This window comes from Ursus arctos, unplaced genomic scaffold, assembly GCF_023065955.2.
Source record: "Ursus arctos isolate Adak ecotype North America unplaced genomic scaffold, UrsArc2.0 scaffold_20, whole genome shotgun sequence".
Classification (NCBI taxonomy): domain Eukaryota; kingdom Metazoa; phylum Chordata; class Mammalia; order Carnivora; family Ursidae; genus Ursus; species Ursus arctos.
Window position 1 is genome coordinate 17702203 of NW_026622875.1, and position 14105 is coordinate 17716307.

General features: G+C 32.3%; 1 protein-coding gene across 1 annotated transcript in view; it reads left to right on the forward strand.

Annotated features, from left to right (window-relative positions):
• Positions 1-13408, forward strand: part of PLOD2 (procollagen-lysine,2-oxoglutarate 5-dioxygenase 2) — a 94459-nt gene extending 81051 nt beyond the window's left edge. The window contains exons 12-20 of the mRNA XM_026497210.4: positions 1378-1503; positions 3750-3891; positions 5044-5106; positions 6087-6200; positions 9038-9103; positions 10180-10284; positions 11428-11574; positions 11684-11809; positions 11976-13408. Of these exons, the coding sequence (XP_026352995.2) occupies positions 1378-1503; positions 3750-3891; positions 5044-5106; positions 6087-6200; positions 9038-9103; positions 10180-10284; positions 11428-11574; positions 11684-11809; positions 11976-12131 (1045 nt within the window). The 3' untranslated portion in view covers positions 12132-13408. The remainder of the gene's footprint in view (positions 1-1377; positions 1504-3749; positions 3892-5043; positions 5107-6086; positions 6201-9037; positions 9104-10179; positions 10285-11427; positions 11575-11683; positions 11810-11975) is intronic.
• Positions 13409-14105: the final 697 nt, after the last annotated feature.

Below are 14105 nucleotides of genomic sequence, written 5' to 3' on the forward strand. Positions count from 1 at the left end.
GCTACTATTGATCTGATTATTCATCGGAAGAATCATCTGCTTCTGGACCATGGTTGACCCTGGGTAATTGAAACCATGGAAAGTAGAAACCATGGATAAGGGGCCTTACTGTATTTCACTACTCAAAAACATTGAGGCATACCAAAGATGGATTTTGATTTCCATTTTTTTGCCCAACCTTCTTTGGAAGGCAGCTGGGATTATAAATTACAAGATTTTTATTTCTATTATATATTTGATCTTATCTGTTATCACCATTGAATTATTCCCTAAATTAACAAAATACATAGATTCTAATTTATATTATCATTTCTAATATTGTAGATATTCTAAACAAAACAAAATTTAAGTGTTTCTGGTTAACATTTCCTTTTAATAGGAACCAGAAAAAATAAATCAAAATCACTATTTTGAATGATGTGCATTTACAGACTATGTTTCACTTTTCTGTAGGTAAGGGAAAGGGCACACCTGGTCTTCACAGGACTGGAGTGTTGTGAAATAGGTTTTTTTGTGGCGAATACCTGGTTCATAAACTTCCTCATGGAAGAGTTGGGTGAGCTTTTCTTAAAAATTGACACCACTGTAATTCACTTCATTTTTAAAGTAATTCTAGAGGAACTTCAGAATTACCTTATTTGGAAAGTGTTGACACGTTATAAATTAGATTTTCCTAAGAAAAAATCTGACGTATTTGAGTTTGTAACATGTGCTTGTCTCAAAGGGACTACTTTCCTGGTAGGTAGTCAGACAGAGTGCTATGGCAATTATCCTCTATTTTGTTTTTTTAAATAGTTGAAGGGCCAGAAGAATGTCCAGTGTTGCCAGGACTAGCACAACCCATTTTGAAAGTTAAAGAAAAAAAAAAAAAGGAAACATACTTTAAAGTAATTCAGGACTTAACTTTAGGAAAACTGGCCTATTTACAGATATCTCAGCTCATCTTTATTCATTTTTTTATTCAACAAATATTTATTGAATACTTATTATGTCTTCTCAATGACAATGGAAATATTTGATTTCATTTTGTATAATTTCTGAAATACAATAATTAAATAATTAAGGTAGCTTGACTTATTTGGATATAAGTAAGGTACTTTTAAAAGTCATTTTTATACTTTATTAGCATTTTCAATTACTTTGCCTTTTTTGTTACTTTTTAAGAAACATTGACATCAGCAGTATGCTTATTTAAGAAAAAGTGGGAAGAAATTCCTGTTTCTCTTTTATTTTACTTTTGGTTTTTTGAACTCACTACATGGGTGTTAAATGAACATTAGTGTTGTATGTGTCATGATAAGCCCAAAATGCATAATTCTATGGTAATTTAAGAATAAATAATTCCTTGAATTTATTTTTCTCTCATGCTGTCTTTAGAAAGATCATTGCTCCTCTCGTAACTCGTCATGGAAAGCTGTGGTCCAACTTCTGGGGAGCCTTGAGTCCTGATGGATACTATGCTAGATCTGAAGATTATGTGGATATTGTTCAAGGGAATAGAGTGTAAGTTCTTTTAATGTAAAGTACCACAATCTCAGAATGTGGTCTAGTTAACATTACCTGAGTTTTTCTTTCTCTTTTCTTCATGATTTGTGGAAATCTGAAAACCTGGAGACCACTTGGGATCCTGAAATACTAGTGTAAAATAATATTACAAAAATCTGTCCTTTAAGTTCTAAATCTTCACAGGAACAAACTTAACTGTTGTGGAAAATACTAAGAGATCCTACATGGTAGGTGGGAGTAGCCATGAGATGGTTGTCAGAAGACTAGTATTATTTAGTTAAACGTTTAGATAAGGAATTTAGTTTAGCTAATTTAGCCAGGATGAAATTTGTTTTGATAGCTTTTAAAATTTACAAGTGAACAAACAAAGTCAATATTAAAGGCAATTATTTACCTTCCAGCATTTCCTCCTGAAGAGTTTTCTGTGTAAAATAGCTAATATTCTGCTTTAAAGATCAATTTCTTCACCAATATCTGATTTCCATTTCCAGCATTTGAAAAGAATATACTTGCTACAAAGTGTATGCGTGGTTGATATTTGTCTCAGAGACAACAGTTGATATTTTTTAGACTAAAAAAAAAAAAAGCAGAATTCAAATAGTGTTTTTTTGCTAAGGTAGTAATAGAGTAGAATGTTATCCTTTTTCTTCATATAGATGATGGACCAGAGTGACTGAGATGTTAAAAGCTTTGCCTAATTTCTCAGCTACATCAGCTCAATTAAAAAGGGAAAACATTCTTCATGACTAAAGATATGTGCCCTTAAATTCAAAATAAAAACCCCACGCACTTTTTCTTGAACAGTTGAGTATTAAAAAGATGTTTTACTTGTGAAAATAGTAACAGAAAATTTGAATGATAAATACGATAAAAGCTCTTGTTAGCTGCAATTATGAAGCACGACAGCTGAGAAAACACTGTTCAGATCATATTCTGTTGTTTCAAAGTATTTTTTTGTCTCTGGGATGATTTGTATAGACCAAATGCCTGATATTGTCCGTGGGTATAACAGAAATAAGGGTTCACAGAAGTAGGATATAGAATTAATGATTCATTTAAGTTGCTTTAGGCATGGTGGTATTTTGTACAGCCTCCTGTCGCTGTTGTTGAAAGTATGAGGAAAAGGATATGGAAGAGGTTTTTGATCTAGTTAATACAAAAATGTACTTCATGTCCAAAAGCTACATGAAGGAATGACATCTTATGACATGTATGCACACGGGTGTGTGTGTGTGTGTGTGTGTGTGTGTGTGTGTGTGTTTCTTCAAAATGAGACAACTGCATACTCTACCAGTGAGGAATTTCTGAATTCAGATGATACATTGTATATCCTTTATGGCTATTTCCCTTGAGGTTCATCTAGAAAAACAAACTGAAATCGTATTCCTTTTAATATCTAACTACAATTCCTTGGTCAAAATCTTTCCTTTCTGTTCTCTAAAAGCAACAAGCGTATGCCTTTAGGTGAAACCTTACTCGCTATTCTTTGGAAATGAGTCATGTTCAGAGTGAAAAGACAAATGTGGGGAAGAATTAAGGACAAAATAGAGTATCTCCCAACCCTCATGCACTTCTAGCTCTATTTCTTTCATATCTTTTCTTTCTCAAGAAATTTGAGATGGCTTAGTGAATTTCAAGTGAATATATTTTAGGAGAATTTTTGCCATACTCAGTGGTGTGCTGGTAAAGGTCTAACAACTGGATCTTGGGGTTGAGGGATCTCCCGATTTGTAGTGTTTGCCAATTCCTGTGGTGTAAATGTTTCTGCCATGGCTGATTTTGAGCTTCCAATATGAAGTCACCGAGTATAGCTAAGTGCTCTCGGGAGCCAGTGTTAGCTAGTTGTAGTATACCACAGGTTGTATGTGATTTATTTTTGCCATCAAACTGCTTAATCCTAAATGGAAACTCTTTCTGTACAATAGAATATTATACTCAACTATAATAATGAAGTGAAGGATCACAGCCAAAATGCTAAACAGATATCAACCCTAAAATGAAGTTTATGTAGGGAGATAGTGATTCATTGCACAAAAATGTAGTGTGTAGCAAGTAATGTCAGATGTGTGTGTATAACTATGTTAAATATCTTTACATGTGTTTGCATTTGCATGTAAGTTGATTCAATAATTTATATATACAAAATTTAAAAACATACAAGGTATTTGTTTTGAAAATATAAAAATAAACCTTTGAATATTTTTTATTTGTGGTATTTTGGAATGTCTTGTCTTTACTTTCAGAGGGATATGGAATGTTCCATACATGGCTAATGTGTACTTAATTAAGGGAAAGACACTTCGATCAGAGATGAATGAAAGGAACTATTTTGTCCGTGATAAATTGGATCCTGATATGGCTCTGTGCCGAAATGCTAGAGAAATGGTAGGGTATACAATGATGGCTTGCTTGGATGTTCTTATAAAATGGCTTGCTTTACCAGTTGATGTGTCATTGTGTTTTGATGCCCTTTTCTTTCTAATTTGTAAGTACTAGCCAATTTTTTTGGTTCCGTATTGAAAAATTAGGAGCAGTTATGGAGAATAATTTGTGAACGTTTATCTGTAGAAATAGTTTGGAAAATGCTAGGTTCCACGCTGAGGCTAATTCATAAACAACAGAAAAATTTCAATCATAAACATGGATTTGTTACAAATCAGCTTTGCATTTCTAAGAATTCATCTTCACTTCCATTTGAAATTTTATAGTGGAAAACTGACCTAATTAAAATTAATTAGATAAAGCCTGGGTGAAATAATCATTTACACATTTAAGAAGAACACACTTTTGTTCTGAAATCAATGCCCATTATTCTCTTTATCATTATAAACTGCACTCTTCTCAAAGCAGTTCCTTACCACTAAACTGAGAGAGGGATTGTGATATGCAGTATATTTCATCTGTGTGAAAAGTAATGATACATTGCTATTCTACAAGTGTACTTTCATTATAAAACTTCAATGATTGTAGAAAATAGTCTGTTTTTCAAAATGTGTAAATGTTTTACAACATGTTTATATAGTTTTCTATTTTAGAAATGATTGGGTTATTTCACTCAAATTTACATAAGCAAATGTGATTTGGGAAAAATCAGAAAAGTTGGCAAGTATTTTTTTTCTAGTTTAATAAGGCATGTGTTGTTTGAGTATATTTGTTTTCCCACAAACCTCTGTGCATTGTTACATTGAGTATCTCAGTACTTGTGATTGTAATTTGTGCTCATGTTCTGCTAATTTGACTCAACAGCGCATCCTGGAATGGCCTCTCTTACACATTTTTTTCCTTTGTCTTAATTTTGTGTCTAATGAAAGTTCTACTAAGGAATGAGCTTGGATTTATGTCTGACAAAAAAAAAAAGAAAGGGCTGGAGTTGTTTCTTTGTGTGCGCTATAAGCTTTGCTTGTTATGCATGTTGTCTGTGAAGGACATTTCAGAATGTCAGCTTCTGATCAAGGGCTGCTAATGTTATTTACCTAAGAATACCTGAGAGAGTGTGGGTGTGCTGGTCAACTTACCCAATGCTTCTCTTCATTTTAGACTTTACAAAGGGAAAAAGACTCCCCTACTCCGGAAACATTCCAAATGCTCAGCCCCCCAAAGGTGTTATTTTTATTTATTTTTATTTGTTTTTGTTTCTTTAATTAATACTAGATATGGTATATTGCCTACCAGTAAAGTTTCTTTAAGAATCTTCTTTCCATTTAGCACGGTAAAATGTTGGTATTCATTGGTTCTTAATTTGTGTATGCGTGTGTATGTTTTGTGTTTTGGGGGTGGGCATTATGTAATACTCAACTCTTAGTTCTTTGGGCCGATTTACATTTTGTGGTTGACGAATGAGAGGGTTAAACCCAAATCACTTTCATTAGTTTTTCTAGTTTTTTTTTTTTTTTTAAGGGAGAGAAAAAGTAGGAGTAAGTATAAAGTACGTCTTGACTAAAATGAGATTGGGTTACTCTTCATTATTTTTTAAAATTAATTAAAAACTAACCCTTTACCATTAAAACAGGTTCAAAAAGAAATAAACTTACCATAGTGGTGTTTGCCACATTTATTTGGTTTGGTTTTCTTTAGCTGCCTTTAATGAATAAGTAATTTCTATGTTCAGTTTTTAAACATCAGGACAATAAAAAGAATGACATAGTCTGATGAAATAATACTGACATTTGAATTCTTGTTTAAAAATGTGACATTTTCTTTGAAAGGGAAAGAAGCCAAAAGAGGTACAATTCATTGCACTTTGGTGTCTCAAAAATATTTCTGCTTTCAAACAGGAATTTTTTTCCCCGATGTCTACATCTAGGATCAATGAGAAAGGGACAAAAACAGTCATTCTTCCTCTTCTTTTTTTCAGTTGAGTGTCAGTGCTATCAATTAGTTTTGTGTGGTGTCTGAATTCATAATTAATAAAAATTTTATTTTATTTTAAATCATGCATGTTTTATATGAAAAATAAAAATGCATGTTCAGGAATGAGATATAAAAGTTGAAATTAATATCTCCTATATATTTTTCCTATAGTTAAGTTTATTTTCTTGTATTTTCCTCTATGATTAATACTGTTATTTTTTGGCACATAGGGCGTGTTTATGTACATTTCTAATAGACATGAATTTGGAAGACTTTTATCAACTGCTAATTACAATACTTCCCATTATAACAATGACCTCTGGCAGATTTTTGAAAATCCTGTGGTAGGTATTTCATACTCAACTTCATTTATTTCTTCTTTTCCTATAACTCTAAATGGATGTAAATCAGTTGGGTTAATAATATGAAAATGTGGTAAGAGGCTTTAAAAAAGTTTAAAGTTTAAAAAACAGCTTAAGAAATATAATTGTGTCTTTAAAAAATATTTTGAATTATGTATTTTAATATTTTAAATTATATTTTTTAAAAGACACAATTAATTATATTTCTTGACCTAGAAATTTTTTTAAATTAAGACATATATTAGGTGTGGAGAAAGGAATTATCAGTTACTATGATTTCTCTCAATATTTCTATTTTATATATTCAAAAATATCATAAAATTTTTAATTGTAATTTCAGAAAAACTGTTTATAAGTAGCTCACATATGACAATATTACGTTTTGATTTTCAAGAAGAGAACTCAAGAAGTTGGTTTGGGAAAATACATTTTATTTTATCATTTTATTTATTTTTTTATAACAATTTTGTGAATGTACACCAGAGACAGCCAGAGAAGATTTCAGAGTAAGTGGATTCAACATATGTAGAAAATCTGAAGTTGAAGAAATTATTTCCTTGTAACTCTAAAATTATTTCATATCTTAAATTTTTGAATCATACAGGAATTCATTCCTTGTTTGTTTTATGAGAGCCTATTTTCTTCAGTCAATTTGGAACATTTATTCAAGGGAAAATACTCTCTCTAGTAATCATCTCTGTAATGCTACTGTTCATGGTTTTTTCCTTGTCAATAGTAAAAGTTTTAAATTACAGAGACACTCAATCCACCTGATCAGAATTGTCTTTTATTTTGTAGGAGTAGGTGACATCCAGGAATAGTAAATTTAGTGGTCTCTGAAGACTGTTCAATAGAAAAAGAATGTTTTTTCACATTTTTGTATTTTAAAAGTATTTTCATTTTGGAGCGCCTGGGTGGCTCAGTCGTTAAGCGTCTGCCTTCAGCTCAGGGCGTGATCCCAGCGTTCTGGGATCAAGCCCCACATCAGGTTCCTCTGATGGGAGCCTGCTTCTTCCTCTCCCACTCCCCCTGCTTGTGTTCGCTCTCTCGCTGGCTGTCTCTCTCTCTGTGTCAAATAAATATATAAAATCTTTAAAAAAAAAGTATTTTCATTTCATCTTAGCTGCATATCTTAATCTTTCACAGAAGTGTAACTAAAAAGAGGTTTTTTACATTGGTGAGGGTGGAATTATATATTTTACTTTGGCACTGAGTCTCTTGGTTGTTTTGAAGAATAGAATTATTTTATTTCTTGGGTAATATTAGTTCCTGAAAAAATGTCCCAAATTATATCCTGAATTGTAGACATTTGTGTCAGAATTCATATCTTTGGAGAATATGAAATGAAAACATCAGAAGTAAGTAGGAATTGCTTTTCTTTCCATGGCTTTGTTTTGTTTTTGGTAAATTAGCCTGATCGATAATGCCTCCCGAGGAGTGTCCCAAAGCAAAATATTTGACGATTGTCCCATTATCAGAATTTCTAAGAAATGAGTATAGTCACAGTTGGTTCAATGATATTTGAAGAGTAGCCTAAGATGAGAAGTTAATGCCTTACTGTACGATCTTAGGGACTTTTTCCTTTTATTTCGAAAAATCAATAATGATGCATAAGAAAAAAATACTTAAAGATTCTGAAATGTGATGAATATTTTTTTTCTAATTTCCCACCGTATTTTGGAATCAGAGAATAATCACTATTGAAAGGATTAATTAGATAATACAGTAATTTGATTCTTATATTTACATGCTATGTATAAATGAAATTCATTGAAGAATTTGAAGATAACTTTGGTTCTTCCATATCAAAAATATCTGAGCTACATATAAGCAAAGATGTGCAAAACTGAGAATGGCATATAAATCATCAGGGCCTCTCTGAAATCTGACCTCAAAAGATATATTTCAGACAAATATTTCTGCAGTGCATTTTGTTTGGAATTATTTTGAGTCTGTATCTCAGTTCTTGCCTCCTGGCTCCCTATATTTGTACTTCGTAAAGAGAAAATTAAAATTTTTGTTAAACATGTCTAAATACATTTAAGAAGAGATCTTTTTTGATACTAAATCACTCCATATTTTCATATATACCTTCTAAATATGTGGTTTTTAAATAAAACACTTGACCCAGGAAAAGGATTCCTTAGCTTATGTTGACAAAAATTGAGATATCTTAGTATGTGGTTCATGTATCAGAGATTAGTCAAAGAGAAGAATCAGGTTCCTGAATTAGCATGAAGAGAAGCTATTTCTCAATGTTTGGTTCTATACCTTAATTTTAGTAATTAAAAGAAATGAAAGGGTTAGTAACCCATGATCATTCTTTGGTACATATTAAAAACTGAAGTGAAGAGAAAATTTTGAAATAATTTTTAAAAATCAAAATTATTTTAGAGTAATTCACTATTAAAGTATATATAGGTAAGACCCTAGTTTATTAATTTGCTAATTTTACTAATATTTGTTGGTAGGATTTTGTTTTTTATCGTTAACTTTTAGGCATATATTTACCTATCCCTGCGAATATGCATAGAATACAGCCTATAAATCTAATTGCTGTAAGATTACTCAAATTTTAAAATCTTGAGGTATAAAACTTCATAAATAAAAATTTGATGTTTCATAGAATGATGTGAGCATATGCAGAATCAGACTATGTTTAAAAACATAAACTGTGGTTTCTGAAAATTCCTTTTTGTCCAGTACACATAGTCATTTATATATTGAGCAATTTCTAAAATGCATATACTTTGGATTTTCTATTACTTGGAAAAAGGTATTTGCTTTAATCTGTGCAATTGATTTTTTTTTTTTGGTAGGATTGGAAAGAGAAGTATATAAACCGTGATTATTCAAAGATTTTCACTGAAAATATAGTTGAACAGGTTTGTATTAATAATTACTATGATGTGTAGAGTACTTATGCTCGTTCCAGAAGGGAACAATATTACTGCAATATTGCGTTAGCAGAGGATGTTGTTAAAGTGCAGAAACCATCTTTTAGGTAAAAATCATGTAGCTTAATTATAAATGTTATAGCTTTAAGGGTCATACAGTTGTAAAAATGTAGAACATGGAATTGAACAATAATTTTAAGATCATGCCCCTTTTTTGGCATGCTTCCAAATGTTGTAGCTATTTCAAACCACGAAAAATAAGGAACCTTTGGCAAATCTCTGGTGTAGGCCCATTCAGTAAGTTTATCTTTGAAAGAAATTGAACTTAAAGAGTCTCTTCTCAAAGGTGTTTTTTTTTAAATGAACTCTAGATTAGTGTTCCAAACTGTTGCTAATAGCTTATTTCAGAGAATGTAAGGCATCTTTGATTCTGAGATGCTCTGTTATTTTGTGTACTATGAGAAAGAATAAGAATACTGCCAATTAAACTAGGACACAATGTTTTCTAGTCATTTAGAAACTTTTTATTTTATACATATTGGAAGAACTAATTTAGACTTATCAAGGTATAGATGTTATCATATGTCATAGAATACTGTATACATAATAACTTTCATTTCAATGGCAAATCATAGTGTAAATTATTTACAAAGCATTTCAAAGGGCAGATCAACTCAAGGGCAACACCAGCTCCATACGTGCGTGTACAGGCACACACACAGATATTACATACACACAAGGTAAGGCAGAATGAAAATTTGCCAAGTATATATACACTGTAGTATTACAACTACATCGCAGTGGCTGCTTGGTCAAATGTGAGTCTAAGATATATCTTGATTTTACAGATGTTAAAATGCAAAAAAGAAAAAAGTCTTAGCATTAAAGAAAAGCTATATTATTTGTAACAGTAATGTCAGTAATGTTGAGCAAACCTCTTAAAAAGGCATCTAAGTGAGATGAATATTCAATAGTCCATCCTGTCATTTTTGAAATGCAAATGCCATTTATTACTTAAAAGATACAAACTATTATTCTCTTAATGGTGATGCCTTGTTTTATAGCCTTGTCCTGATGTCTTTTGGTTTCCCATCTTTTCTGAAAAAGCCTGTGATGAATTGGTGGAAGAAATGGAGCATTACGGCCAGTGGTCTGGGGGGAAACATCATGTAAGTGGTAATTTCACACAAGTGAATGTGGATTAGAAGCAGGGGTAGATTATTTAGTCACTTAGAGGGGATTTATCTCTTTTGTCATGTATCTCTGACTCCTAGACCTAAATGCAGGGGCTAGCCAAGGCTGTCAGGAGAACTCTGGTAGTATTTAATCTATCTGGCCTCAGGTTCTCATTTATGTATGTAATTACACTGGATGGTTTCTAAAAGTCAGTGTCTCCAGGCTGGAATGGTAAGGTAATATTTGTCTATTTATTCTGTGGTATTGGTCTTCTCCAGGGCCACTTGTAATTCTCTGCATTTTCACAGTGAGCTATAGTGAAAGGACCAAGACAAAGTTTATTTGGTTGACTGCCAAAGCGTTTTGTGTGTGTGTAAACATTGGAAGAAGGAATCTGTTTGAATGCCATTGGTGTAATTCAGTTTTGCATTTATATTCGGTGTCAAAGACTTGGCAGGAAGTATTGCTGTTGGTGGTTCAATGTGTTTCTTTTCCTCTGAGAATCCACAGATGCCTGCTCCTTAACAAGGAATTCCAGGGGAATACTCTGGAATATTACTGTCTCTGCTCAACTTCATACCCCAGCTAGTTAGCTGACAAGAGAGACAGAAGTTCAAAGTTTGAGGAAGAACTTGAAGTCAGCAGGTTGTAGAAAAATAAAAAGCAATCATGGAAGGACTTTGGTTATCATAAAATTGCAGTGGGGAACATAGCAAGGAAAGCAAGCTTGTTTTCAGTGGTAGGGGATACAAAGGGCAGACAAGCAGAATCTTTGTCCGTCAAGTAGCTCAGACTGCCTGAAGGGTTACTGTAAAAAACTAATTTTTTAGGAGGCATGGGAGGGCTTTGGAAATACATTTTATTTACTTTATAGTCAGACCTCACATATATATTAAATAAGTAAGAAGGGAGTCTACTGACTTTGCAATGCTTTGCTTCATCATTGATATATTTGCAACACCATGTTATCTAAGTTATTTTGATAGTTTTGTAATTAAAGCAGATGGTGCACCATAATTGAACAACTGTTATTTTTGTTGTCTGTTGTGATCTTGTGGTTGAAAAAAATTCTAAGGTAATATAAATGTGAATTGCATGTGGACCACACTTTATGAGATCATGAATGCTGTTTCTAGGATAGCCGTATATCTGGTGGTTATGAAAATGTCCCAACTGATGATATCCACATGAAGCAAATTGATCTGGAGAACGTATGGCTTCATTTTATCCGGGAGTTTATTGCACCCGTTACGCTGAAGGTCTTTGCAGGTTATTATACGAAGGTAGTTATCCTCCCATTCCCCCTGTCTACCTCCTACTAGTTTTTATACAAATGTGCTATTTTATATTTTTATTGATAAGCAAATCCATGGGTTTACTTTGCTTTTCTAGGGGTTTGCACTATTGAATTTTGTAGTAAAATACTCCCCTGAAAGACAGCGTTCTCTTCGCCCTCATCATGACGCCTCTACATTTACCATCAACATTGCACTCAATAACGTGGGAGAAGATTTTCAGGTAATTACGGCTTTGATGTTTTACATCTTGTAAAAGAAATATGTCATTATGAAAAGGCCTTTGCCTTATTTTTTTAGATTTTGGTTAGATGGCATAATTTGAATTTTCCCACTGATTAAAAATTAAATATATAAGCTGATATACTTATTTGTTCCATCTCTTTTAGGGAGGCGGATGCAAATTTCTAAGGTACAATTGCTCTATTGAATCACCCAGAAAAGGCTGGAGCTTCATGCATCCAGGGAGACTCACACATCTGCATGAAGGACTTCCCGTTAAAAATGGAACGAGATACATTGCAGTGTCATTTATAGACCCCTAAGTTATTTACTTTTCATTGAATTGAATTTTCTTTTGGAATGGACGAACATGTCTTTGAAGTTGTGCTTGAGAAGATGAGAGGAATATTTAAATAACTTCAACAGAACAACTTCACTTTGGGCCAAACATTTGAAAAACTTTTTGTAAAAAATTGTTTGATATTTCTTAATGTCTGCTCTGAGCCTTAAAACACAGATTGAAGAAGAAAAGGAAGAAAAAGTAAAAGCAAATATTTATTTCTATGCCTTATTGTCTCTGAGAATAATGACAGTTTTCTGAATTTGTGTTTCAATTTGTAAAATATTCAGCTATAAATGTACAAGTGACAAGAGACTAATAATGTTTTATTATTAAAAAAGCATGAGAAGAATTTTATTTATTAACATGTAAACAAAATGAATATAAGTGAAAATTGGCAATTTTTGAAACATTGGAAAACTGGAGTTATAACTGAATTTGTATGCAACTAATTGTGTAAAGTACTTTTTTGATGACCTATAAAGGTGCCTTTTATAGTAGTTACTGAAGGAATACAAAGAACAATAAATATTTCTCCTCAAGAAACTTAGTACAGAATACAACGGAGGTTTAGAGCCAGTTGTAAACATTTTTGTTTAGATTGTTAGACAGGGTTTTTTGTTGTTGTTGTTGTTACATTTGTATTAGAAATCAAACCCTATATTCCTTCAGATTAATTTTCCAAGGAGGATTATATTGAGTAGGTATTAGATTTAGGAAAGTTTTCAAGCCTTTCCATTTTGTAAAGTATATCAAATATCACCTTAAGATCAGCAAGTGTCCTTAAGTCAAAACAGGCTTTTGATTTTTAATTCTGGAAAATAATGAGGAAAAAGAAAATTTCATGAGATTAGTAGTAGCATTTTATGATTTTTAAAAAACTTTGTTAAGTACTTGAATTTTATATCAGGAAAATAAAGTTGGTGAGCCTTTCTTCTTCTCTTTGCCCTTTGCCTCCCTCCTTATTCTTTTTTAGAGAAGGTTATTTACCTTTTTGTCTTTCCAGCATAGTCTATTTTATCCTTCCTACTCTTTTTGCTACCTTTTCTTAGTCCCATTTTTAAAAAATTCCCTAGCACAAAAAAATTTGTGACCTGATTTTTCACCATTTCTCTGAGTGAGGTTTAAATATACTCATTGTAGCTACTGTTTTTAATTTAAAGATTAAACTTGAAAAAAAGTTCTAAGTCATGGTGCCAAAATAAATTTTTCTAACACTGTGTGTTAGAAAATTATGAAAAATAAAATAATTTAAAATAATTTTCTGGTGGTCTCTTTATTACTGGTGATTTATCTTTAGAAGAGAATGTATGGATGGAGTATCCTAAAGGAATGTCTGGATGTAATAGGCTATGATTTTTTCATTTTGATTGGTGAATTTACTGACATTATAACTTAATGAAAACTCTACTTATTGAATTATGAATTGAATTGCAATATCTTCAATCTCATAATGACTAGGGATTGATCTAATTTATTTTACAAGTGAAGAAATAGAGACAAAACATTTATTCAATATATATTTATCCAGTGGTGTATTTATTCATTTATTTATTGACTCTTCAGATCACATTTATTAGGGGGATGATTTTTTTTTATTGTGTTCAATTAGCCAGCATTTGGTACATCATTAGTTTTTGATGTAGTGTTCAACGATTCATTAGTTGCGTATAACACCCAGTGCTCATCACAATACGTGCCCTCCTTAATGCCCATCACCCGGTTACCACATCCCCCTACCCCCTCCCTTCTGTAACCCTAAGTTTGTTTCCTGGAGTCCAGAGTCTGTCATGGTTTGTCTCCCTCTCTGATTTCCCCCCCTTCAGATTTCCCTCCCTTCCCTTATGGTCCCCCGTGCTATTTCTTATGCTCTACATACGAGTGAAACCATATGATAATTGTCTTTCTCTGCTTGACTTATTTCACTTAGCATAATCCCCTCCACTTCCATCCACGT